Source organism: Battus philenor, unplaced genomic scaffold, assembly GCF_028537555.1.
Source record: "Battus philenor isolate CCGP_79_NKW_IND1 unplaced genomic scaffold, ilBatPhil1.0.hap1 SCAF_6, whole genome shotgun sequence".
Taxonomy (NCBI): domain Eukaryota; kingdom Metazoa; phylum Arthropoda; class Insecta; order Lepidoptera; family Papilionidae; genus Battus; species Battus philenor.
Window position 1 is genome coordinate 4,170,855 of NW_027181726.1, and position 28,000 is coordinate 4,198,854.

At 33.4% G+C, this 28,000-nt stretch overlaps 1 protein-coding gene across 1 annotated transcript; it reads right to left on the reverse strand.

The window, feature by feature from the left end:
* On the reverse strand, positions 1–27,969 carry DAT (Sodium-dependent dopamine transporter). The gene is made up of 12 exons (XM_068774007.1): positions 27,894–27,969; positions 22,254–22,430; positions 10,320–10,454; positions 8,387–8,541; positions 7,316–7,428; positions 5,003–5,141; positions 4,514–4,648; positions 4,328–4,431; positions 3,553–3,790; positions 2,406–2,634; positions 1,310–1,578; positions 1–387 (listed from the first exon to the last, which is right to left on the reverse strand). Exons 2-12 carry the CDS (start codon positions 22,396–22,398, stop codon positions 193–195), a joined length of 1,857 nt encoding a protein of 618 aa, XP_068630108.1. The 5' UTR covers positions 22,399–22,430; positions 27,894–27,969; the 3' UTR covers positions 1–192.
* Positions 27,970–28,000: the final 31 nt, after the last annotated feature.

Here is a 28,000-nt window from a genome sequence, read left to right on the forward strand (position 1 = left end):
ATATTATCCTAATTTTATATTTCTAACTGCTATATCAATAAAATAAACCATTGTCCGCATTTGTTTGAGCCGCTAACCCGCGTGTAAGTTTCTAGTCCAAAAGGTAAAACACTAAATTTAGTCCAAATCTCGAGAATTGTTTTCTCTTGCGAATGTTATCTACACGTAGTAGACGTCGAAGGAAAGTTGAGTTCAGACAAGCGCAGGTCCCGGTGCCAAGGGGACGGTGGTGGTGGTGGTGGTGGTAGCGGTGGTGGGGGCCGTGGGAGTGGTGGGGGTACCAGCGTTCGATGTCAGACGCACTCCGCCACTCTCTGACACAACCACGCCGTTGTGAACGGAACTACGTTCTGTGTCCGCGAAAGGTGTTGTCAAAATACGCAAACGCTGGAATTTAACAATAATTTTAATTATTAACAATTTTCTGTCTAAATATAATTTAGTTTTCTATGGGTTAAAATAATGATTCCTATGAATACTTTGATAGCTCTGTTAAGATAAAATTTCGACCAAACATTCCGTCTTAGCTGTGAATTAATTTTAATCTATCAAAAGCATATAGAATTATTTTAATTTCATGTTTTCAATATTAATCTAAATTTAATACACAAATTATATAATTACACATATATTTATATCTTCATATTTATCTGTGGAAGCTTTTAATTAGCAAACTTACATTATTTTTTGTCTTATCTTGCCAATTGTAGTCTGTAAGCATTGTTCAAACTTAGTTTTTTTTTAACTTAGGTTTCAAATGTCTTATAAACAAAGATGTATAAAGAATATCTATAAAATTATTCTTTTTACAATTACAAATACACAAATTAACATATTGTGAGCAAGTTTTTCTGTACATCAACAATCTTCATGTATCATCTGTTTTTAATGCGGAACAAGGTTATTAATAAAGTTATTAAACTTGAATTAGTAACCAAGATTAAGGTTACAAAATGATGTAGCTAAATAAAGAATATATAGTAGATAGTCACAAATTTTATGATTTAAGTAGTTGTAACAAACAACTTAAACGTAGTAACATAGACATAATTATTTCAATATAAGGTGATATTTTGGAACATCGTTGTAGAATAAATTATGGTCCTTTAGATTATGTATAATCTTATTAACAAGCGTTGTACTTTAACTACGGATGAATTTTTATTTTGTTATAGACTTCTGATTTTAACACAGATAATTAATTTTTTAAAGAACGTAAAAAAAATTATGATCGTGTTTGTAAGAGCCTCTGCACCAAACTTCTCTCAGTTATAGGTTGAAATAGTTTCAGGATGATTGTAAATATTACCTCAAAGAAGCTTCCCTTGGTGGTGATGATTTTGTAAATAGCTACAGCTGGTATACAGACGACGCTGGAGCCAGCGATGGCCCATCCAAGTCCGTTGGCCCAAGCGGGGTAGACATAGCCTTCATAAGCGAGCGGTTGGTAGTCGAGTAGGCCGTACGCGGTGATAAATAGTAGAAAGGCGGGAGCGGCAAAACGCCAGCAAACACGCCAGTACACGCCCGGTCGAAAGCCTATCATATCGCGGATGTCTTCGCAGAAACGTTCCGTACCTGAAAGATTGACAAAGAATTTTATAAATTGATAATACCTGTATATTATATTCTGTATTCCATTGAAAATGTCAAATAGAGATTCAGATGTGAAATATAAGAGACAAGTACTCGTACATTGTACATCTTGAGGGACATTGTAAATCGAAAATGTTAAATGAAATTATATACTAATATATTAGGTCATTGCTATTGGATCCAGTACCCGAACAAACCTGGACTAAATTTTGTTTCGTGTAGAAACAATAAAAATAAGATAAATACATTATTCGGAGATTCTTTGCTATTGATAGGAGAACGGTAACATAAATTGATCTCGTACATTTGTGACTCGTATGTGACCTGAGACATTGAGCCCCGGGATGTTCATAGGTGTGTTACCCTGATGATCCTAGGGTCTTTTAAATTCGATAAACCTAGTACCTAGTTTTCATTAATTATTTCATCAACTTCTTTGCACGATTTAAATAGCATTCTCTCGGCAGTTATAAGCTGTTATAATAATTACAATATTTCGGTCATTTTAAAATCGCCCATAAACTTATTCACTTTGATTATGTAGTTTTGCTTTGATAAACACAAATCTTTAGATTTTTGTATTCTTCTTCGTGTTATGAATTAGTAATAAAGAGTCCTATTGTTCCGACAGGAAAGATGTTGCCATACCTATGATTTTATTACGTATACGGCATGTCTACAGTTAATAGGACATTTCACCTCTCATGTGATAAGCGTAGAAATGGTTTAGAAACTCATACTTACCTATTTTGTCCCATTGTAACATAAAATATTTTTGAGTTTCATTGCAACATAGTATAAATACTTACCATAAATCCAAGATACAGCAATCGCCTCAAAGAATACAGCAACTAGCATCGAATAGCCCGCGGCGTAACGGTCAAGAAGTTGGAAGAAGTAGAACCCGCCTTTGGTACAAGAGGCCAGACCGACGATGAAGTACAAAGTGAAGAGACAAGCCACGAACAGTTCACGATGTCGACCGATTGGTGGGAATTCGTCGCTGAGGGCCGTTATTATTGCCTCTGAACCGCCGAACTATAACATTATTACCATGTGTATAAAATTCAATTAATCTCAATGTGTAAGACAATAAATCTTATATCTATTAGGGGGACCGGAAAGTAATGTCGTTTCTGTCGACATAGTTTATAGAAAAATCGATTGATTTTTACCGCTCGGGCATTGAAAATTTATATATATAATACTAGATGGTAAAAGGTTGTTGATAACGAAAGTGAATATATTGTTGATTAGAAATATAAGCTTGTTAAAATCTAGTCGTGTGAATTTAACTTAAGAAAGCGACATTACTTTCCGGTGCTCCTAATATAATAAAACAATGGACTAATTTGTACATAGAAATTGTGTACAATATAATGTCACAATAACTATATGTTTGCACTGACAAACTTGTATTACTTTATAACAGAGACAAATTTTTGCTTATTGCTTAATAGCAACGGAATATTAAAAGTTCCAAAGAGAATGACATACTGTAACTTCTTGCTATTAAGCAAACTATTGCTAAAGTTTGTCACTGTCGAAAACTGTTAAATAAAAATAAATTCCTTACAAAACAATTGACATGGTTGCATTAAATTAAACCAGAATGAAAGAACATGTGTACACTTTCCACAATAATATATATATTTTTTAAATTACTTGTTGTCGATTGATAGGCCCTACCACTGTTCCGATACTATCGACTACCCCAACTACGGTTTGAAATCTTCTATAGACGTTTTTTTAATAAATTATTTGACGAAAATGCAAAAAAAGCCTTATGATTAAGGAATTAAAACTTAAGTTCAACAAGCGAAACGAAAAACATCCTAGAAAAAGGCGAATTAACCTTATGAGGGTTGTTTTTAAACGTTGGATGTATTGGAAATCTTTAGATGATGTCCAGCAGCAGACATTCTGCAGCTGAAATGATGATGATGTAGTACTTACAGAGCTATCCAGTCCTAAGGTAAGTAACATCATGAAGAAAATTAATGCCCAAAACGTTGACCCCGGCATGGTAGCTATAGCCGCCGGGTACACCACGAAGACCAGACCAGGTCCCTCAGTTGCTACGTCTTTCACATCTTTGCCCGACGCATGTGCCATATAACCCAATACGCTGAAAATCACGAAACCGGCGACGAAAGACGTGCAAGAATTGATTACGCTTGTTAGCAGGGCGTCTCTAAAAAAGAATGGTATTTTTAAATATAATTATTAATAAAAAAAAATAATTAATATTAGAAAATTATACTTCTTCATCATAATTATCATAAGATCATTCATCATCATAATTATACATCGAAAATTATAAATCTCTTCAATCTTCGAACCTCATTAGTAAATTTATAAAGGCTCAACAACCCGTGAAGAACGCAGACGAGAGAGCATTTAGATTTCTCGAGATTTCTCTACGACATCGAATCAGAAATAATAAGATTCGTAGACGAAAGAAACCGACATGGCCCAGCAGTGAGCTAGCCCCACGGTAGATAGAACTGATGGCCATTGAAGCCTTAAGATTCTGAAGTGGAGGCTACAGATTGAGAACCACAGTCTAGAACGTCTATATAAAAGGTACCCTTGATAAACGACTTTGTTACAGTCATTGAAAGACAGAAAGCTGCATCCTACCGGACCGGAAATGTAATTGGGAGAAGCCAATGTCTAGCAGCAGCTGTCCTACAGCTTAAATAGTGATGATGATGGTGATTGATCTCACTTGTATACGTTGTTATGGTATTTGTTATAGGACGCGTAAGCCAAGAGCACACCAAATCCTGGTCCAAGCGAAAAGAACACTTGAGTCGCAGCGTCAACCCACACCTGGAAGCAAAAATGTTAATAAATTAAAAATAGTAATTAAAAATAATTCTCTTCATCTTTAATATTTTTAAATGTTGATTACCTGAGGTTGAGTAATCGCTTCAAAGTTCGGACTAAGATAGTATTGTATACCGGTTGCAGATCCCGGAAGTGTAATGCCGCGAACCAACAGAATGAGTAGCACCGCGTATGGAAACAAAGCGGTAAACCAAACCACCTGAAATTGAAACGCGTTTAAATATCTACGATGAACTTGCGTCGAGAAATTGCAACATCTTTCAGTTTTTGAATACGCTTGTTCAATAGGATATTCATTTTTAGATATGACAAAATACGAGCCTATACTTTTTTAAGAGCTTACTTTAAATGTAAACACAGCTTTTCAATTTACTACGATTTAATTTAATGTTCTGATAACGTATAATGAAAAATAAAGCATAAATAAACAAATAATCGGTCAAGAGGCGTCTCTAATCTTACAATAGTCATTATTTTCTTAACGTAAATAGACTGTTATTTGGAAGTCATAATTTATGAAAAGAAGTCATAAAGTACGTTTAGAAAAACGTACTTTGCCAGATGTACTGATGCCTTTCCACAGAGAGAAGTAGCAGATGATGTAGACAGCTAGCAAACATAACGCCATGTCCCACTTGATCGCTCCCAAGTCATGTAATCCGTCACTTCCTTGCAGTTCAAGTATGGCGCGGCTAAAAGATAATTATAAAAAATTTAAATACATGAAATATTAATTCTATTTTTTTTTAAATGCTGGATGCGAGCCGCTTCATACTGGTCTAATTGAGAAACTACGTAGGAGGTTTAAATTCAGCAGAGGGTTTTGATTTATTTTCATAGACACAACAATGTTTATTGCATTAATGATCATAGGTAAAGCGGTGTATTATTATGTACCTTTTGCAACAATCACGCATCGATAAAACATTAAATTGTGCAGTTTAAAATCTGAAAAAAAAGGCCGGAAGAAATAACTTAAATTAGGTCAAAATAAAGTTTGCAAAAACTCAAGACAAAATAAAAATGACGACAACAATAAAGTAGAAATCTTTTTATTTCTCTTATAAACACCAAAGCCTTTGTTCTACTTTACCAGCTTTCTAGATCATTTAAATCAGTGGCGTACCTAGAACTTTTGCCGCCCGGGGCGATCTCCAGTTTGCCACCTTTTCTATTATAAGTCAATCAAATAGTGGTTTTTATAAATTAATAAATAAATAAATTGTGTTAATTACACATGTATAAATTATTAAGTTATTTAATCAATATTAATTAATACACAAAGTATTTTTTTAGACGTATTTGTATGCACTCGTAAATATATTTATATAATATCCACTATTCTAGCTTTCATACTAGAAAAATTGTGTATAATGCTCTCAAAATTGATATTATTTGTAATTTCTTGTTCTATTGACAATATTGCAAGATTTTGTAGTCTTAATAGACTCATTGTAGAACGAAGATAATTTTTTATCAACTTCATTTTGAGAAGCTTCTTTCGCAACTAGCGACACTGATCGAAATTGTTAAAAAAATTCTTAACAAAATTACAATGTTGGTAACAGAATTTTCCAACCTATACTGCTGAATAAATTTTAGCAGATCAAGAGGGCCCTTCTCCCTGTTTTTAAAAGATTACATAGAATTGAGTAATATTCCAGCATCTGATCTCGTTTTACTATTTTCTTCTTCTAATAATCATAATAATCATTTATTATTCAAGAAAGAAAAAATATAAAATTAATAAGTTGCTTTTTACAACTATAAGTAAATTTAAAAAATGCCGCCCCAAGGTAAGTGCCGCCCGGTGCGGACCGCACCCACCGCCCCCCCCCCCCTAGGTACGCCACTGATTTAAATTCGTCTAGTTCATTCTCTGTCTGCAGACAATACTTTATAAAAAGGCTCGCTTTTTTTGGTCTTAACAAAGTGGTCTTATCTACACGAGGTATATAGCATCGATCCATTTCAAATTAACTGCTAGGCGTCTCGATATCAGCGACTTGTTATTGTGCGTTGTTTTTTGTTTCGTGACATCACTGTTGACTTATTAGCATTTGTTAAATCAACGAGGTTGTAGAGGACAGGCGTTGATGGCGCTTAGCTTCTTCGTTTTTGATTGTAAAACTCAAGGGCATCTCTTGGAATCGGTTCAGGTCACTACATACCACGGAAGCTGACACATGTGATTACTGACTTGTTAACTTACGAGTCCCGTCCGACCACACACTTTAAAAGAGAAATAACTTGTTATTATTGTCTTAAAATTTCTAGTAGCTCTTAAAGAGCACCCCGTAGACAAACGTTACAACGGACCACTCAAACGCTTCGGTACTGTGGGAAACCCTTCGTAAAATTGTTGTCGCAGATGTATAAAAAGTCATATAGTTAATAATAAAGTCAATGCAAGCATTTCATCAAAACATGCCGTATGGAACAGTCATGCGGTTTAAAAGTTTCATTTCAGTTAGGATAGGGAACCTCTATTCTTAAACCTTAGAAGTGGTAGACTAGCGGTAAGGACTGGAACTTGCGATCGCAGTTTGCAGGTTCGATTCTCGGGATACCATTTTACATAAAATTCACACTTTGAAACAAGTTTCCTGTGGATGCCGGTCGCAAACCGTGACTATTATGGCATATCCCCGATAGATGATGAAACGAAGACTCTCAAACTACTTTAATTACCGAATTGGTTTTGCGCCGTTCAATTATCATTGTCCAATAACCGGCGTTTCATAACATCCTAAAAAATCTCAAGTTTAGACTATTTAAAAAGTCAAATAAAGCAATTGTGAAAAAATACTCATACACTGTACATGAACAAGAATTATAGTTCAAAAAAGAAGTTAATATTCTTTACTTGAAATATTCAGAAGCCGCCGAAGTGAAAGGCTGTGCAGATGCCGCGGTGTCCGACTCGTTAGTTCGAATACGCGATTTGTTGACAGGTGTAGCGTCCCAGTTTGCTTCGAACTAAAAACAAGACATCTTGCATTTTCATGGGCCATATACGTAAAATAAAACACACAACGCAAAAGTAGAACCCTCGTAATATTAAATTGAAGGATGTCTGTATCTGTCCAATAAGTAACTGTAACTGAGTAACTCAATTTGATTCTGTTACTATCAAATCTTGTGCTTCCGACATTCTTCTCGTGGTGTACAAACGTGGTCACTTTAAATGATCCTATAGTGATAACAATATAAATAAATTAATAAATAAAGGTTGTTTGCCTGTTAGGAATTAAACCTTTACTTGTCGTTAAGTTGGCAGAGAGGTAAAGGTACTTATCCTAATTTTTGTTAGAGTAAGTATGCTCGAGCAATGGCAGCTAAGCGACAAGCACTTGAGACTGGCGATCGTAGGTCGCGGGTTCGATTTAAGGTACAGTCCTATATAATTCACACTTTTTTCATTATTTATATAGTAAGAAGTATAGTCGAAGACTCCCTTCGGAACCTCGGCTCATACTGTTATATTATCTTATATGTAAGTAAGAAAAGGACCAATATTTAGCCACTTCCGCACAAGCAGTGGTAGTCGTGCAACAAAGTGCACCGCCCGCCAGCCCGCTGATAAATGCGTATGCGGCAAACAATGCGAATTACACAACTACCACCGTTAAATCACTCAACACGTGTTTCACCCCTCCACGGGGCATCTTCAGGAGTTATGTTTACACCGATTAGTGCTAAAAACAGAACGCCTGATTCCATAAAATATTTTATATCTAAAAGATTGTAAGTGGATAATAACGTAATTAAATGAATAAATAAAAGGACCTGCCTTAACCACTGAATCTCAAGTGATTTGAAAAACTGTCCCATCACATAAACACACCCGTTAAAAATAAATAAATTTAATAAAAAAATTACACAAGATAATTATAGTAGAACATTATTACGTTAACGACAATTATAATTGGCTTACCGGTTGACAAGACGGAGTGTTCCATTCGTTGTTGCAATTAGTCCAAGGTAGCATCGTAGTGAAGGAAGCGAAGAAGAAACGTAGCGCCCACGCTATGATCACGTTGTAATAGAAGTCCACGTAGAAAGCTATCAACACCACCGCGTAGCCGATCCCTTCAAGTTCATTATTATGACAAAAATTGTTAATAATATTTTACATACATTACATCATCTATTGTTAACTATTCCTCCTGTTTCGATTTATTATTATAACAAATTAGATTATAAATAAATTATCGTATTTATTTAAAAAAAAAACAAACATTTTATGCAATTTACTTAACTATAGTAGTAAATTTGAATAAATTTTTACGTAAACTCGCTGTTCTAGAATTCTAAGTATTTAAAAAATATTTATAAACATCAAATCTTTAAATGTACTTAAAGTCGAAGAAAAATTTTAAATTTTATTAACTAGAGCTAATCCTTATTACTAATAGTTATAGTAGTAAAAAATGAAAAAAAAACCACCTAAATAAGTAGCCTGAATAATATTAAAATTAAATTCTTTTACATGTATCTTTCTTATATTAAATAAGTTACTATTAAACAAGTTTTACAAGCTAAAATTACAATTATTAAATCATTAAAATTTTATATTATTTTTATTGTATTAGTAGTAAATAACGTTAGACATTTATGAAAAAAATATATATATTACAACGATCTGTCACCAGAAGAATGCACAAGTCGTTTCCTTTATCAAAAGTTTCAATAACATTTTGGCAAAATAATAGCGCCATTTCGTTAATCAAACACGTATTTATAATATTAAAACAGCTATCGATTTTGATACTACATTACGTTAACTAACAGCTTTCGTAGATAAAACGCAAAAATTAAATCTATTCACATTTTATTTTTAATGTAAACGTGTTGTTACGGAACAAGTAAACTATACCTCTCGTATATATTAAAAACATCAATGTAAAACGATTCGCTTGAACGCTAGTATTGTCCTAAAAGGGATGAAAGCGCTAAATCAAGAACAAAAGCGAAAACCTTTTCTTATAAAAATATGCTCTCACTAAGAACCTTTCCAGTCCATTACCAATTTTATTCCTCCTCTAAAATCATATCGCGGAGCTACTCAGCGGTGCGACGTGACAATCGAGTGAAATGAAATCACCGGGCATAAGCCGCCCTCACAAATCTACCCGAGCCTTTGAGAGCGTCCGTATGGAGCGAGCACTTAAGGGGCGCCTTCAAAATGGTGTCAATTATGGACGCTGAGTGCAAGCGAGCCGGGGACAACTTCTAGCGCTCCTCCACAGACATTTAAACGTTACTCATTATATCAAAAGTAGTTTATATACAAAAAAGTTACCTCTATTCCCGAATTTAAACACCTTGTGACTAACCTTACATTTGGTATACCAGTGCATCCAGACCGATCAATATTCGCCCTATTTATACAACAAATTAAAAAAAATCACAACCTAAACTCTTACGTCGTTAAAAATACCATCACTAAAGAACTGTTAAATAGGTCCTATTTAAAAACTGAAAATTTTATGAACAAATTCTAATGACTATAATATCATAGCCGTTTGAATTTTATTTTATTTTTTTGTTTTCAGTACTGTCTAACGTTGTAAATCAGTAACTCTACGAGACCGATGTGCTAGAAATAAAAACTATATATATATATACTACTTTTTATCAGTATTATATCCGATTATTTGAAAATAACGCTATAAGTCAAGACTGTATAGACATTGGTATTATACGCCATACCGCAGTTCCAACTTAAGTTCCTACGTGACTAACTTAAGTGGTCGTAAATCTAATGTAAACCGAGCACTATGTGACAAAAGATATTGTTGTAACTGAAGGGTAAAAATAAATTACTGATACTCTATTAAAAAAGTATTAATAAAAAGAGTAGTTACCCTTGAAGAGTGGTACAAGTCTGCCCCAGCATGTGATTGCGCCTTTCCGATGAAACTGTCCCAACGCCAACTCCATATAGAACAATGGAATCCCACCAACCACCAACATGATGCAGTACGGCACCAAGAACGCACCTGTATTAGTAGGAAAACTTTATCTTACCAAGAATTTTTATCTGTTACAGCTAATATAGGTGGGGAGCACAACAATGGTCAACGTAGTGATTTTTGGGGTAGACCTATGCCTTGAAGTGCATCAGTTAGCTGACATAATGAACTAATATTGATTGTTTATCTCGTTTCAATTCAAAGATAATCGGTGTACTTGTATATCTACGCATCCCTTTTTTTCTCATCCTTAATTGCGAAGTAACAGTGGCAGTTTAGGTGTATTGCTTTGGCTACTGTGGTATCACGCATGGTTCAGACTTTTTCGGATTCACGGTCGCCATCTATCCACTTCTCTGGTGATGAAAAGTTTTTTTTTAAGTTATTATCGTAAATCGACATCATATATTAGATCAGATATAATCACTTCATTGTTATAACATTCATGCAATTGTATAATAGAGAAGTTTATCTATTTATTTGATTGATATCTACAACTTAGTTTACGTTGTACCGACAAATATTTTTGCTACAAAAAATTATTTATTTAGTTTCATTATTTTAATCATTATCATATTTAGAAGGACGTCTAATACTGGACATAGGCAACCACCACAGATTACCAATAGGATCGGTAGGAAGCAGCCTGTACTCAGCCAGTACAAACAGTAAACTATAGCCTATCTTATTATAACTGCATAGCATTTCATCAATACTTATAACATTCAAGAAACGCTGAATAAATATTAAAGCTGCGATTATTGGTTTTGTGCTATATTAAGTGACTATAAGAGACGGTGAAATATATTTCTAATAAATTCCTTTCGATTTCACTTGAAGAGTATAATCTGTGATCGTCGCAATTCTCAAGACAATAATTTCCTACCAGGGCCGAGGGCGTGGGGGCGAATGCCGACGGGCGACGCAAATTGTAAGATAATTGGCCTTTTAAGACACTCGCATTTACTCGAACACGATTTTATCAAACCTAAGACATTTCGCAAATCTCTATATTATTGATTTTTTTTAGCCACAGCCGTCTTTAATAATCGAACGGAAGTGACGTTTTAAAATCAATTCGTTTTAAAAAAAAAATTCCATTTTTTTTATATTTTGTTTTAAAAATATTCAACGAAACTTTACATAAACTGTGTAAAATTACGTAAAACATTTTGGACAGTACTTTAGTTACTTATTTTTAGTTAAAGATTTTTATAATAACTATCAGGAACAGCTAAACGGTATTTGAAATTAGTCTTGAAGTGATTGTGTAATGTGTGTATCATAGCTTAACACGCCCTTTATAGTTTTGATTGATGACATATGTTTTTTGTATATTTACATTAATTATTTCTATTGATTTTTTTTGGAAAAGGGACATAATATTCCTATTGTTTTAGCATTATTTTTCTCTTCGTAATCCTGTAATATTAAAATAATCGCTTTTTATTACATGCATATGAATACGTATACCAATATAATTTTCTTGTCATTTTTGTGTCTGTCTGTTTGTTCCGGCTAATTTCTGAAATGGCTGGACCGATTTTATCAGGAATTATACTGGCAGGCTAATGTAATAAGGAGTAACTTAGGCTACTTTTATTTTAGAAAAATTCTTATGATGTAATAATATAATGACACCCCCAAAAATCAGTGCGAGCCACGCGAAGTGGACGGGGGCAGCCAGTAGAAAATATATTTGAACAAAATAGTAGAGCCGTTCTCGAGTCATGCTTAAAAACACCTTTCCCTGTTCATCTTTATTCATAGAAATGATTTTTAAACTAGAAGAACTCTTTTTTTTATTGAACAATGTTGATTTTAAAACCTGCGACCGAAAAAAAGGAGGATCGTTTATCAAAATTCTATTTTAGAAATCTAATTTCAGAATCACAATCTGTTTTACGATTTATTACGTCAATACGTATGCAAATGCTAAATTTATAATATATCTAGTATCTAACACATTAGAAGCACTTAAAATGAATGGCTACACATAACAAGATCGCCTTTCGTAGCTCCGTGTCAGAGCGCTTTGCCATTATTCCGTTGTTAAAGGAATCTCAAGCAACAAGTGTGCCGGGCTGATGAATGAATAACAGTAGCAATTGCTAAATGACAGACTTCCTTTGGAGAGGGCTAATTCTGTAAGTACGCGACAAAGTAATCAACGCTGAACAAGATTGAATATTAGTACCTACTTGAATCTATAAGTATGTCATATTGTTTATGACAAAGGACACTCACGGATTTATTTGATATAAAACGTAACTTTAACTCATAAACTTCATTTGTAACCTTCTCAAAATACATAGACATATGACCAATTTAATCATAGTAATTCAGAAATCGTGGTCTCTCACTTCAAAGTATAAGCTCACAGTCTTTTTTTCAAAGAAACCGTACCAAGGATAAAGAAATCGGTACACCTACTAAAGTAATCCACATACCGCTGCTGGAGTATTAAGATTCAGAAATCTAGATCAGGGGCTGATAGTTGCTCTCTCAGGCCTGTTGGCCTCTGTGTAACGGAATTGGGAGAGTCCGTTACTCGCATTGCGTAGAGGGGCTGGGAAATAAGATGCCCTTTGCGTAGGAGGAGGTGAAAAGTTACTTTTTTCTCGGAGATTGAAAGATTTTTTTTCTCCCTTGAGACTAGATGGTGCTAGCGGGACTGGGGATCTATCACAACGTGGCCTCATTGTGTAGTGATGATGGAGGAACCTCATGGGAGTTTACATCTGTGCAAGTCTGACATAAGCTCTTCTTTCTTCCGCATAAGGGGGTATGCGAAGGTATTTCCCCCACGTAAAATTAAAAAAGGTTTTCTGAAAATTATGGTACGAATGTTCTAAATTATCTCGTAAAATGTATTCGTAGACTTCCCTCTGTATCCTTACTATGGTTTTTGCGAGATATTTCCTCGAGATATAAGTATGCTCATTGCACTTTTTATATTATTACAACTTGTTGCATATTTTTCATTCTTATGTAATGTATACACAATAGTGTTACAAACTGAAGAGTCTTAAATAAAAAAATAATTAAAAAACAGCGACTATTTTTTTCAATTTCTAAAATGTATACATTACCTATTAGAAAAACTGTATATCTTAGCATTTGTCTACTACGTAACTGGAGAGTTTATACCATTGTTACGTAATAACACCAAGAGTTTTGAATAAAATAATTACTCTTCATTATTTTACTTTAAAGTAAATTACTATTGACATTATTAATGTAATATTGAAACTCTCATAGCAGAAAGTATAGAAAACCAAAGTATCGAATTCCCCGGTATCACCCACTAAGAGTTGAATACTTGGAGCGGCGGAGACTTATCCCGGATTTATTTTACTGCCGGATGCAACAGGTCGCGGATAAGGGGGATGAAAGGATAAGTTTCTGTGCAAGTCGATATAACTTGAGTAAATCGGGAAGTTCGCGTCGTAAATTGAGGGTGACGCGATTTATGAGTTCTATCGTATCAATTACAATAGTTTAGATTTTTGTTACTAAACATATATAAATGAAATCTAATAATAATAATCTATAATAATAAATAAAATATAGATAACCTAAATTTACATTCCTATTAAATAATCAATTTCAATTGTATTTAAGGATCAACTATACACAGAAAAAGTATTTTTTTTTGTCAGGAATGAGGAGAACCGTAGACGCACGAAGGTAACCCAAGTTGGAGTGGCAGTGTCCAAACCAGATAACGCGCAGAACAGACCGCTGGGGAATTAAAGTTCTGAAGTGAAAACCACAGACCGACAAGAGCTGCGTAGTAAGTCCCTCATAAGATGGAACGACTTAGTTACGATCGATGGCCGGTTTTTAGGGGGGCGGTCGCCCGCTACCTAACAGCGTGCGCAAACCGAGGTTGGATCCTCCTTTTCTCACCTGTGGTCCACTCCGCCGTCCCAAGCCGCATATACACAACATCAACACTACACAGCTCTACTCGGATAGAGCTATTTACTACATGCGAACAACTTCGTGCAACTGATAAACTCTTCTTCTCCGTGAACTCAGGTCCGAAGCTGTAAAAGCCCCCGGGCTAACAGCATCAACATTAACCGAGTTAGTAAGGACGATCGTTGGAAATATACAGGGGAGACTTACGTTGAGCAGTGGACATCCTATCACAAGAATGATGATGATGATGATTGCAAAATGCGTTGTTAAATTTCATATTATTTTAAACTAAGTCTTCAATACTTTAATTATAAATAAAAGATCTTTTAAAATCTTCCCATACTTCACGAATATGAGCATCTTTGTCCCCTAAAATAATTAAATTCAATGATAATTTATTATAAAGGGTCTCTAATTAAATTTTTCTTTCACCAAAATAATTCTTCTATCTAAGTAAGAAAAGGACCAGTATTTAGCCACTTCCGCACATGCAGTGGTAGTCGTGCAACAAAGTGCGCCGCCCGCCGCCCGGTGATAAATGCGCATGTGGCAAACAATGCGAATTACACAATTACCACCATGAAATCACTCAAAACGTGTTTCACGCCTTCACGGGGCATCTTCAGGAGTTATGTTACACCGATTAGTGCCAAACACTCTGTGTTCTTTTCTTACTTAGGGTGCAAAATAACGCCTGATTCCATTACATAATTCTTTTATCTAACAGATGGTGGCATCAGTTCCTTTCAGTGCACACAATGCACTTTCAACACTCATCAGTTTCATTTCAGTGTCAGCAACTTTTGTCAATGTAAAAAAGTTGACAAGCGCGTGGACTATATAAACGAATTATAATAAATAAATGAAAATGATGGTGGTTATTTAATTATAATTTTACAAAACTAGGTAAAAGTAAAATAATGTATAATAATATACTAATAGATCAAACGAACGTGAAAAACTGCATGGCAACACAAACTGTCACTATAAAAAGTATAAAAAAGAAATAAAAATATAAAGAGGTTTTATATGATCCTGTATGACTACCAACATTAGTTAAGTGTTTTTGAAGAGATTCATTACACTGATACACAATAGCTGCTTCAAGATTAATAATTTACAAAGTCTTGTACAGCAGTCAACGGCCAAATGTATGGTGTATAAGCTGACATTGGATTGTAATACATACATATTTGTTGTCTTTCATTTTGAATGAGAAGCACGAACACAAATGTATTTTAAAATGTACCAACCGTCGTCTTTACAAGTCTAAAATTTGAAATATTAAAAGAAATAATATGAATTGCGAAGTAACAATACAAATTTAAATAGAAGAAAACGTAATCGGATTTGAGGGATTGTTGTAAATCAAATTCACATTTCAGCGCTGACCCTATAATATCTGAGACAGTGGACTTAGTAATCGAATAGTCCCCGATACGTCCAATTCCCGCCGGACTCGAGCGATTGAGTATTATGAGATTTGCAACGGTACCCTGGTATTAAATCATCGGCAGGAGGCACCGGCAGATATTTTATCCTTATCATCTCTCGGCCGCAGATCTTGACAGAGGAAATTGTGTTTATTACGAGACAACTTAATATCCGAACAATAAGCAATACTTGACTTATTGACTTATGAAAATTTATTTCATCCGATCTGTATTATAATTGAGATGTTCACATTATTGCTACACAATAGACGTCTTAGAGGATAAATGTTACGATACTCGTTATATATAATCTGTTAAAATACTTTGATTAATTTCTGTGTCTTCCGGTTGGTTCCCGTGGATGTCCTGCGCTGCGCTTGCTGTTCTGTGTTTGTGTTTCACTTTCCTCTTCTTCCTTCACAATTTCTTTTATACTTTCCTCTTTCCTTTACAATATATCTTATACTCCTTTACATTCAAATATTTCTCACATCGACTTCCTTCCCTTGAATTAAGCCCGTAGAGATAACGTTAGACACATTGGTTATAGCATTTGACATGATTTTGACTAATATTTTAAATATCTAGTAAATTATGCACCACAATGTCTGAAAATATCTTCTTTGCATCCGCTCTATTACTTTAAATGTAACAAAGTTAAATTCAAATTTAAATAAGAATTTGTAATTAGTACTATGATAGGTATAATAATTATGAACATTGAAGCTTATGCGATATGATTGTGTTAACACTTGTTGTATGGGAAGTTGACAAGTAATTAAGCCGCAGGGTCGGTACAATTTGGGAACGACCAAAGGCCATTACGGCGTGACCGATGGCCGAGGGTCGCATGATGAAGTATCGCGCAATCAATTACCGGACGAAATCTGTACAGCATTACTGCATAGCTACCGCATCAATATACATTTGTTATGAAATTATTATTCATATTTTTCTCGTTTATACTGGGTTACAAGTGTAACAGCTTTTAAGAGGTGAATGCATAGCTTAATAGTCAGTATAACATTTTAAAGGTTTTACACATATTTCCAATCATTCTGTATAATTATGAATAATTTTTTATTAATGTATTTATATAATTTTTGTAAATTTATGTAAATGCGTCAGCCTAATAACATCTGGTAATATAAAGCCTACGGAGACTAAAACAATTATTATTTTTAATAAGTTGTAATCCGTATTTTGAAAAGACCTTTTCAATTTTTCATTGATTTATGAATAGCTTGTAACGTTCATTATTTCACAGCAAATGACCATCGCGTTCTGATCTTCGTTTATACATCGTCTTTTTTCCCACATCTACATTTTAATTCTTGGTAACATTTTATTTAAGTACAACAACTCTTTTTTTGTATTCTTTATTAACATATTTATTTTCGGCGATTGAAATTAGAATTAACAGAAAAAAAAACCCATATCGCGTCCACCGGCTCGCTTTCCTAACTCGAGAACCTTTCGTCCCGATTATACACAAAGACATGAAAATTTAATCGTTTCTAGATAGTAAATATTATAAAGGCGAGATAAAATAAAGCACAGTATTGCCTTTTAATAACATTAAGTGTAGACAAGGCGAGCGGGCTCTGTCGCCGGATGACCTACACCAGATTCCATTAGCTTATTACCCTCTTATTGCGTTACTAATTTTCCTGAACATCGCGGAGTTAACTAAGTTTCTTACGGCGGAGCGCAAAGGGCTCGTTTTGATTGTCAATTACCGACTCATGGACGGCAAAGGGCTGTCGGCACAAAGCGGACGCTCGCCGCCTAATTAGTTAGATCGGCTGAACTTTGTCATACTTTACACAACTACTGACTACTTACGAAGCTATCAACATTTTTTTTTAAATATGCGATACTGACTCTTGAATTGAAATGGCCATGATAGTTTCATATACCAGCTTAGTATAATCCGATTATTATTTTTTTACATCGTTTTTATATGGCTATGGTACAACCTACCCAAAAATCAATGGTTTTAAAACTAATAAATAACGAACTGATAATAAGGCCTTTATATCTTCATAACCTAACCTAAGGCTTTTACAGCTTCATCGGTTCTGAGTTCACGGAGCGGAAGGGTCCGTGAACTAGATTTAAAAATAGAAAATAAAGCTGATGGGGCGTCTACCAATTGCACGGGGACGCTCGCACGTTGTTAAGGTTTTTCGCGGTAGAGCTTTGACGGGCTGTGTTGCTGGAGTGTGCTTGCGGGTTAGGACGGCAGCGTGGACCACAGGCGAGCCGAAGAGAGATCCGGATCCAACCACGGTTCGCCCACGCTGTTCGCGGTTAGAGAGCGGGCGGCCGCTCACTAAAAACGGGTCCGAAATACTACATATTAAAACTAATTATAGTTTATTTTCTCTACGCTGATGGGAGATTCAAAAAATATAAGCCAAGCCTAACAGCACGTAGTTACCATTCGAAAATATTTCGACGCAAACGACCATCTTAAAAATTTAATTATATATACTTAAATCCTTTTTTTTTACCTAAAATATATTAATCTGTTGAAAACGCTTAAAATGTGCCAGATATATGAAATGATCAATTAAATAAGATATTAATCGAGGTCGTCTGTCTGTAATAAACAAGAAATCAAGAATCAAATATGAAGAGATCAAAGAGTGGACCTAATCCTAGCCAATTCCGGCTACTGTCATTCCCCAGTGTCGCCTCACACCATTAATTTCCGTTGGCTAAACCGCTCGCGTTTTATTTTACAGACTTAGACGTATCCAGAGGAAGTTATTCAATTATCTTGTCATATGCATCGTGTTACTTTAAAGAACAATTCTATGACAAAATTTACAACTTCAGTGTATGTAACATCAATCTATATAATAACGTATATCTATATTGATCATAGCTTAGATTATTTTGTTAATTTCCTTGAAGATCAGAAGTTTTCTTTGTCATTATCCACTTTATACTTTTGAATAAATGAATATTTTTCGCGTGCGAACAATATTTTTTGTCCCGTTATTAAAAATAAAGGAATACGTTCATTTTACTTAATTATTATAAATAGGTGTAAAAGCTAAGAGCGTGAATGTTTATTTCATTTGCTGTCAATTAATATATGGTACTTTATGAAAACACTAAGGGTTCTGAAAAAAAAAATTAACGTAACAATAATATAGAAAGAAAAAGCCTTTTTTAAATACCGTTTACTACATATCAAAATTAGTTATTTTTTACTATCTGTCCCTTCACACTTTGCCACGCTAGAAGTTATTAGCATTTTGCAATCCAATAGATAATATGGATTAATGTAACATATTTCTATATAAGGCTAATTTCGGCTTCGTAGAGCACTATCTCTGTCTCACACTACCTATATGACGTTTTGTCAGTCGTTGCATTTCGTGCGACAGAAATAACGCTCTACGACGTCGAAATTAGCCGACTGGCTTTTTCCAAAGGTCGATTTGCAATATTTATCGCCGGATACTGTAGAATATTTTGAAGGTAAATAAATAACTTTCAAAATATTTTTTAATTAATATTATATATGATATTTATGTAATTTGTATTTGCATGTATCATTGTATATTTTGTTGGAAATCAAAAATATATATAAAAAAAATAAAAAATTAAAATCCAACCAGTTAGCAAAGACATTGTTGTGTAACATTTCTCCGACATTGAACCTCCTTGCATGAAAACAATCGGGTCAAATAACGATGCATAGAGGGCAGGAGTATGTGAAGCGTTCAATTAGAGCCGGGAGAGTAGAGAGAGCCACTCCAGCCAGCTCGGGGCACAAGGCGAGGATTGTTAACCGACTATTAAGCAACAAGGGCCCTACACACGGCGCTAACGCGCAATCAGTCGCACATTGCTGGCATCGTAAAGGTACGTACAATGGAATTTATTTTACCTTCAAGTTTCATAGAACATATACATATATACACAATATTAACAGCATTTTAGAATTCAAAATATATTTACTCAATTAGACACGAACATTTTAATCTTCATTTATTTTTAAGTTTAATTCTGTGAAAAGTCAGCGAGGAACTCAACAGTTGCTTTTTTGAATATTTTTTTTCATGCAAAAACACTTTAGATTTTATGATGCCAAAAACAAATGTTATTAACTAAACTTTAACTTGTTGTCTTATTATGCCATGCCAACATATAAAACTTGTAATATCATAATCTAAATATTATATTATATTAGATTATTTTTACGCTTAACCCTTTTATAATTAAGATAAATAAGTAAGTAAGTTTGTTGTTGCGTGTATAATAATGCAACACACTTAGTTATTTATCGAAATAAAAACATTTTTTAAACAATAATAAGGCGGACCATTGCTGACCATTGCATCATGAAGGTCCAAAGGAACCTATTTTGAAAATTTCTACTATTCGAAACATCGAACAATATTTTTTTTATTATTATTAAATAATAACGTCACAGATATTTCGCGCTCTCCCTCTATATAGGATGATCAGGAATCGTTGCACATTCAAAGCAAAAGTTCAAAAGCTGTTACTTGACAAGCTGTCGCAATGATATATGTGGACATTTAAATATATGCCTTATGATATATTTATATATTATTATAGTGGTAGTAGCCATTAGTTAATATATTTATAAAAGGTGTTTTTTATCTTAGTGATTATTTACCTATATTATAATTGCCACTTTTATAAGGGCATTCTGCCCCTCAATCCCGCTGAATCAGGGAATACCAGTAAAGCAATAGTGACATTGAATTGAACAGGTAGAAAGAAGATTATCATTACATTTCATTGACATATCCAAGTTTATAGAAAAATGTCAGCTTATAACGGCTGTATTTAGTACAGTCGAGAAAGGTCTCTAATGACTTCGATTACCAGCAACGATATATACCCAAAAGATTGTCTTGCAAACGACTTGCAGAATTTTGTAGCACTAAACTGTATATATGGCGAAAGTAATGTTATATACTGGAATTATTACCTGAAAAAAAAAAACCTCGCCATATTTTAGCGGAAATAAAAAAACAATGCCTTAGTTACTTCTCTCGAATATGACTATCCTGATTAACGCTATTATTTATGTATTTATTTTTTTATTTTGGAAATGGTAAAGTACAATTTGATGTAGGTATATGTAAATGTACTTGGAGAGTGCATTTAGTCTCAGACCGAAGACCGGGATGCTGACAATTAACGGCACAAGTGGCACTTAAACCGCGCCGGGACCCAAACCGTCACTTCACATCGACGCCTTGTGTCGCGTATACTATTTGGGGCGAAAAACCTTTGATTTATATTTATTTTGTTTATTATACTGACGTTTTTTATCACACTCTTTAAAATTAGTACAAATTTTTACCTTTTTTTGTTGTTCTCAAATCATGTATACTTATTCAGACCGCAATAGTATAAAGTATTGTATTAATTTAAGAAAATTATGTTGTAATTTGCCTACCATTGTTACTTGTTATTATTATAGCAGATAAATTTTACCTATCTATCCAAAAATTACGCGAGTCGATAATATTAAACATAGGCAAAATGGAAAACCCTTGCCAACTTGATATCAACGTTTGTCATATCATCAATTATATATTACTTTTATCGAATAAGGTTTCTCAGGAGTTTATACTTATTACTTTTTATAATTTATAAACTCGTCTAAACACCGAGTAATAAAGTCATAGTTTTGATAATTATATACTATATATATTTAGACGAAAATTGGTTTTGAGGCAGACAACCTAAAAACGACACATAAATTTGCATATATTTATGTTGTATTTCTGAAAAGCTACGGTCATCAGAGACAATCTCTTTTTTTTTGTTAACACTGCCTTTATATAATCTATTAAAAGTGAGTTAGTAAATTTCCCGGGACTTAATGCTCTTTATGTGTAAAACTTGATTTATTTACGCCGAATAACACATTTTTTTGTTTAAGTATGTCCCATTAACTTTTCAATTTTCTTTTTATTTAAATTCACAAATTTCACTAACTATAAGATAAGAATCTTTGTAGTGGGTGGAAATCATTGCCAGGCCATTCTTACATTCCCCCCCCCCCTCCTTCCCTGACCGAATCACTTCAAATATAAAAATTTAGGGACAAATGAATGAAGGTTTTCACTTGATCCGTTCACTGTAAATGGGGGCAAACGGATCATGAGAAATTAGCTCAACCCTAGAGATTGAGTCCCTCCAAAGCGTCGTCTTACTTTCGCATGCCTGTTTGTACATTCACCATCAAATTATAAACATCTACAGATAAAATAAACGACACTACTTATCTGGAACTTTATTTAAAACTAAAGGGCCTTTGAAACCCTTGATCTTTCATATTTTAGTTGAAGGAGTTCATTATTGAAAAGCTAGATTTAATCCTATTCTAAGTATATCTAGATTACTTTACGAGTTTATAAATCTCTAGACCAAGAGTAAAAATAATTTTCTAGTATATACTCACCGCCACCATTCTTGTAGCAGAGATAAGGGAAGCGCCAAACGTTAGCCAAGTCGACGGCGAAGCCGATGACCGACAGCAAGAAGTCCACCTTCTTGCCCCAGGTCTCGCGCTCGCCGTCGCACGGCGTCGGTGTCTTGTGCGCCATCCTACTGCCCGACGTCGCCAGATCGCCTCACCCTGTTCCCAAATAATGTGTCTAATAAAAAACTAATAAAAAATATTTAACACATATTACACGTATAACATTCTACGAGGAAAGCCTATGTCAGCTTAAAGTTGAGTATGATAATATTCAATCCGCGGGGTTTGACAGCACTATAAAAGAAGAAAAACTCACAGGGTCCAATAGCAATGTTATTATATTTAAAAAAATCATTTAATTTTCGACTGAACTAAACTTTGATGTACAACCCTGAACAATGAAGCATTAGTCTAAAGTAATAATAATAAAGAGTTGAGGCTCTCGAGGGAACCAAGCTTGGTTACTGTGAAGAGATTTAAACTTGGCGCCTTGTGCGATCATCTTACACATTTACTTGAAGTCTAGAATAAAAGCTCCGATGGCATCTTGCAAATTATGCTACCGTTTGGATTTCGAACTTCCGTAGCTGCCATACTAGAAGCCACATATAATTGCACAAACGTTAACCGGCGAGCCCTACCGACGGCACGCTTTGTGCGAAGAAAAGAACCGTGTTGTGTGACATACGACTCGTCTTTAAGAAAGCCGCCGCAACATGCGACACATGACACAACACGACATTTATATGCCGCGCGACTGTCGGAAAACCTTTTTATAAGACGCGCGGCTATATAATAGCCATGTTATTCTGTTCCATATGGAACAGCTTTAGAATAAAGAAACTATCAAATCCTAAAGTTCTATAGTCTAAGTTATCTGAAATAAACGAAGCAAAAAACATACCTATTAATTATAACCTGTTAAACAGAACTATTTCTAGGCGTAAGCTACTTGATCCAGAATCGAAAAAAGCACCATTAATACTGGCAAAAAAATATTTTTAAAATGAATAAAATAAAAATAAAAAGTGCGTCCCTGATTCGACCGCGTTAACTTTTGAATCAACGACATCACAAATAACCGCAAGCACTTGACCTTTAAGCTTAATTAACGCACCAAAAATAATCGGCGCCCTCTCACCGTCCCTCCATTAAACCAGTACCGCTGTAATGAAGTGACAAAGGCCGGAACACTTATACAGGTCGCGTGGACCACGGAGGATGCATTTTCGAACCTGTCCACTGAGCGGAAACTTATCACAGGGCTGCCACTGACAATTCTAATATTTTTTTATTAAGTCGAATGACACAAACACACGCAAAGGAATCCAATTTTTTAGCTCAATATCACATGTATAGAAAATAATTAATCCATGAAACAAATATTTATTCTTTCGAATAGGCATTGTTAAGCATTTTCGTAACTTCAAGACACAATCATATAATGTACATTTAAATATATATTTATAAGGCGTATTATTTGTCAGAAAAGCTAATTAAATCGAAAAAAAAACTTGGAAAGAATCTGTTATTTTTTTTTTCAAATTTTACATTTTATAAATTTCATATTATAAATTTAAAATTTTTCACGTGAAAATCAATATGATACTAAACGGGTAAAACTTCAATATAAATACTTGTAAAAACCTAAACATAAATATTGAATTTATATCGGAGATGTTTAATTTTTATTATTATATTTTTTTTATAATTATCAAGGCAATAAATAACTAATGTCTTCATTTAAAACATTATTAAAAGCAATGATGGTTAAGCTTAGAAAAAAAATTGATAGGTATTTTTAATCCCGGCCGTATTAGGAATCTATGGAGTCCTATGTCAAGTTGTGGATATTGCAAACTTAATTGAAATTATGATGGTGATCTCGTTTGATTGTAGTTTAAAACAAGAGTATGGAAAATATTAGAACAAATGGCCAGTTATATTTATGAGCTATGAATATGTAGTGTATATATTGTTATCCATATGGATGTAATATATTCTTTTGGTTGTGGTAACCCTGCATGTGTCACGTATAGTATCCGGCGGCAGAAGTGCCTGTCACGCGCACAGGCGAACGATTTCCCGCGAAAAATCTACCCGTCAACACAGCGATCCTAACGACGCGCGACAAATTGGATTTTACGTGTATTCAACCAGATTGGCATATTTTCAACACAATTCCTAATTGAAAATTTCAAGTTTTTTTTTTTATTAACAGTTACAATTTATACTTTTTGGTGAAATCGATTCGAAATTAGAATTTATATTAGTAGCCAATGTTCATGACTAGTTTAAATTTACGTAAACTATTGACTACCTGACTATTATTATAAGCATTGTAATATTAACAATGGTCGATAAAAATGCATTGTTCATTAATAAAAATCAAAAATCCTCTCGTACTAACCACGATAAAGACTGGGACTTTATTAACATTATAATTTTTTTTAATAAATTTGATTAACATCCATACTCTTCTTTCGTTCTTTTCTATGTATTTCTTTCTTTCTTATAATTTCCTTCACAATATCTTTCATTCATTGCTATACATCGTCTCACTGCCTTTGCCTTCACTCCAGATTTCTACAATTACTATTATAATTTTTAACATTTCTTTAACAATTCATTTAATAAATAAATTCTCGTTTATTTTCTTACTATCTATATCGCACTTAATTGCCAGGAGTATATTGTATTACCTTACAATTATAAATTGTGCACGTTGGAGGCTTTTTGAATGCCTTAATTTTTAATTTAAGGATATTTTAAACATATATAACTCAACATTTTTTTTTATTCGGATTTCTCCAATGATATGTATCTTAATTAATTAAATCGAGTATAAAACTCTACACAACAAGTATAATCAGTTTAAATGCGCAAATTCTACAAGCAGTCCACGGACTCGGTCCATTCACCACCATTTTCAACGTAAAGAGCAGCGCGACGACCTTTTAAATCTTGGTAGACATCTTCAAATCAGTCCAAGGTAAAGCACAAAAAAACTCGATGTAGTCGATGTCTCAAGTATTTAGCCATCCCGATGTGTCTATATCTGGTCGCGAGTATTGGTAATTTGTAGAGCCTAGGTAAATAAGCTACTGACTGTTTCTAGATTTAAAGCACCTGTAAGCTTCTGTTTTCCAGTGCGTTCAAGCGCCATGGTTTTAGTCTGAAACTATTTTAAGAACAACGAGTTAACTTTTTTAATAAAAGTAATATTAACTTCTGTTAAATTTAAAATCCCGTTTCCGGTATTCATTTAATCGAAAAACATAGTTTCTTACGACAAATCAATAAACCGACCCGGGATTGAATAAGGACTGCCCTTTCGAAGCGAATATTTTGATTCAAAGGAGCCATAAAAGTTCGGTTTAATTTTACGATTACAATAATCAAACAAGATCAGTATATACAAGTCAAATAAAAGAAAAAGAAACGTACTTTGCTTTTGCTAAGCTTAAACCATATTCTTTTGATCAAGTTGTCAAAAGCAATATGAATATTTTGATACATCTTTCAATGAGTGAATCAGTGAAAGTATAATATTATGTAATAACGAAATCATATTAAAAATTTAGATTTAACTGTGCTCAAAAAAATTACGGAAAAGATTAGATCCCGTTTTTAATTATTCTCGTAATACGTTAATAATACGTAGTAACGTACGTTAGTAATACGTTAATTCTCGTAAAATGACAAACTGATCACTATATACCAACGATTTAGACATTGTTTGGGCGTCGTTAAGATAGACTGAGATAGTTTTATTTACTTAAACACTAACATGCAAAAACGTTAGAAAAAAATCGGAATTAAAGGACGTAAATGCAAAACAAAGGCACGGATGGTAATGTATGTCAAACATCGAACATAATAAAATATCAACGATCTATGTATATTTGTTGTAATGATGAAACGTTACATTCCTAATCTCATATATGTTTGTACAGCTTACTATAAACCCAGAAGAATTTATCAGATAAACCACAAAGTAAATCCTATGAATATATAATATATAGTACATAGTCATTTTTTTATTTTCAATTAACTTGAATAATTCTAAAGATTTTTTAATAAATTTATTTCGAAAAAGGCTCTCAAATAAAAATTTAGACTGATCTACTTTCGATCGATTCAAAAAAATTTTTACAGCTTAATCTAAAAAACTATTAATTACTAAAGGAATATTCTAATCATTGTATTTAACTTAAAATCTTTTGGTCCCTATAGTACCTTTTGCCATATTGAAAACGTTTTAAGACATTTGACTTTCAACATCAATTTTTCTTGTTTTTAAACATAAAAAATTGTAATAAGAATAACTATAACCTAAATAATAATTTTAGAATTTATTATATGATCTGCATTGTTAACGTTTTCTTAAAAGCGCATCAATATTTGGTTTCTGTTATATATATAACAAGTTTAGAGAAATAATTAAGTGTGCGCAGTTTTAATTTTAAAATTTTTAAATATTTCAATTTCTAAGTACAAATTACAGTAAGATTGAAATATTTAAGAGATTCATGCATTGATGATTTAGTATTTTTGATAGATTCGTGGACCCACTAATCTTGTAAGGACTTGAATAAGGCCTTTTCGCCTTTCACTTTTTAATTATAGTATTTTTTATACCTATCTCTTTTAAATAATAATAATCATTTGAGAATAATTTAAATAAGATTATAAACAAAATGCATAACATTTATTAATTTGAGTCTTCCGATTTCTAATTCTTTTGCTTATTATTTAAAAAATTTCTGTTGTGTTTAGATTATATTTATAAATTCAATACCTTTTCAATTACATATTAAAACCGTTGTATATTAAGAAAGTTTTTGAATATGAATTTATCCGTATTATATTATATTAATTTGTATAAATTTCTTCTACTATCTATTTTATTGTAAGACATTATAACTTTAGACTTTTAACTTAATATATAATATTAAGATCATTTATAATGATTAAATTATAGTTTTGAGGTATTTAAAATGTCTCTGAGAAATAAATTAAGTTTCAAGTTTTAACGAAAAAATATTAAATTTATATAGTTAAGTATAGACTGGGTGATTTGACTATTAAATAATATATGATAAGCCTTTTATAAAGAAATAATAAATAATGTAATAATTATGTAGTAAGAAAAAGCGTATTTAAAATTGGAATTACTAAATATTAAAATTAATCATTATGTCTTTGACTCTGTACTGCCAGAAATTATTGGCCTGTCGCATTCCAACAGATAATATAAATTAAGAAAATATATTTTAGAGTTTTCACTTTGTACATGGTGCTTGGTGATAGTTAGAAAAGTTTAAAAGCTGTTTGCTGATAAATAAGCTATACATTCACACTTTAGAAGTTTTAGCACTTATGTGGACTTACGGCTGTTAGCAAAATGAAAAATATTAATTATTCTAATAACCGAACGCAAGAAAAACACGAAATTAGAGTTAACAAAGATAATAGTAATGTAAGAAAATACATATATTAACTATTGCGAGTTGCAATAAAAATATATTTAAATATAAGAGTGTTTGTTTGTATGAAAAAAAATATTAAAAAGTCAATGATAAAATAAAAGTTTTGGAGAATTATGCGAGTACTTACGTGGGGATCGGCGGGCGCTGTACTGGCGCCATGTCCGCGCGCCGCGGCCTCCGCAGCCAAGTGAAGGAGCCCGGCTCTGCTCGACTCAACCCGACTCCGCATGAGAC